A 1,130-nucleotide genomic window follows, 5' to 3' on the forward strand; every position below is an offset into this window, starting at 1 on the left:
TGGCTCTGAGCGGGGAAAGGAGCAGTTTGGTGGGCTCCCAGTCCTGCTCCAGCCGGGTCTGTGGTGTTGGGGGGCTGCTTGGGGCAGCTTTGACCCCCCCCAGGGTCCCTCCTGGGCCCTGTCGCCTGGGGGGGACTCCGCTGTTCCCGTCCCTGCCTTGCTCCTGGGTCATTCGGGCTGGACCCAGGCCTGGGCAGGTTGCTGGGAGTTCAGCCCAAGTGATTTTTCTCAAATTAAATAAGGAGCAGGGACGTGCCTCGCTCAGAGCTGTTGTCACCCACCGGGGTGACATTAACCGCGTTAAAGGGAATGTGCGGGACCTGCTCTCCTGCCTCCTCCTCCCCCGGTTGAATTAAGGCACACAGGTCATCCTTTGCCTGGCGTCTAAATGTTAATGCTTCAGGTGGTCCCATCTCTCTTGGGAAACGAGACCCAAGCCCAGAACGGGGATGCTGGCACCGGCCAGAGATGCAGCAGCTTACCCCTGTCATTAAACCGTGCTGTGTTATCTCCGGTACGTGTTGGAAAATAGCTGTTACTAAGCCTCAGGGACAAATTTCAGGGCTGCTTAATCTCCAGGAAGAGGCTGACTCAAAAAACACGATAACAGAAGCCTTGCAGCAAAACATCTGTCTAAAGAGCCAACCCCGAGGTGACTCAGCTCGGGGGGATCTGGGGGCATGGGCACCTCTCCGGGGGCTGGCAGATGGCCTGACGGGTCCACCAGTACCCGGGGTGCGGCACTGGGTGCTACCCAGCCAGCGCGGGGGTCCTCCTGTCACCCTAGTGGGGGAGAGGGGCTGGGGGTTGGAGCCCCCTGTGAGATGGACCCGATGGTGGTTGGGGTCACGTTCTCTGCTGCGCCTTGCAATCTGGGCTGGCACAGGTACAGTACCATCCTGTGCACGGAGGAGCCTGGAAGGACCTGGAACAGGCTGGTTCTGGCTGCGGGGTCTCGGCACAACCCTTTCTCCTGCCCCAATGCGTGTCCCTGTGGAGCGGCTGGGCTCCCGTGGCCTTTCTGTCCTCACCCCTTAACCGTGACCTCCTCCTCCTGCAGCACCACGGCGGGGCTCGGGTGGACATCTACGAGAAGCTGCCTGTTCCCTTCGGGCTCGTCCGGTTTGGGG

General features: G+C 61.1%; 1 protein-coding gene across 1 annotated transcript in view; it reads left to right on the forward strand.

The window, feature by feature from the left end:
- Positions 1-886: 886 nt before the first annotated feature.
- FDXR (ferredoxin reductase) overlaps positions 887-1,130 on the forward strand; it is a gene marked incomplete at its 5' end in the record, with an annotated part of 6,812 nt that continues 6,568 nt past the window's right edge. Inside the window, one exon of the mRNA XM_010080400.1 lies at positions 887-1,126. Coding sequence (XP_010078702.1) covers positions 887-1,126 — 240 coding nt within the window. The remainder of the gene's footprint in view (positions 1,127-1,130) is intronic.

The sequence above is a fragment of the Pterocles gutturalis genome, unplaced genomic scaffold (assembly GCF_000699245.1).
Source record: "Pterocles gutturalis isolate BGI_N339 unplaced genomic scaffold, ASM69924v1 scaffold14589, whole genome shotgun sequence".
NCBI classification, from domain to species: Eukaryota; Metazoa; Chordata; class Aves; order Pterocliformes; family Pteroclidae; genus Pterocles; species Pterocles gutturalis.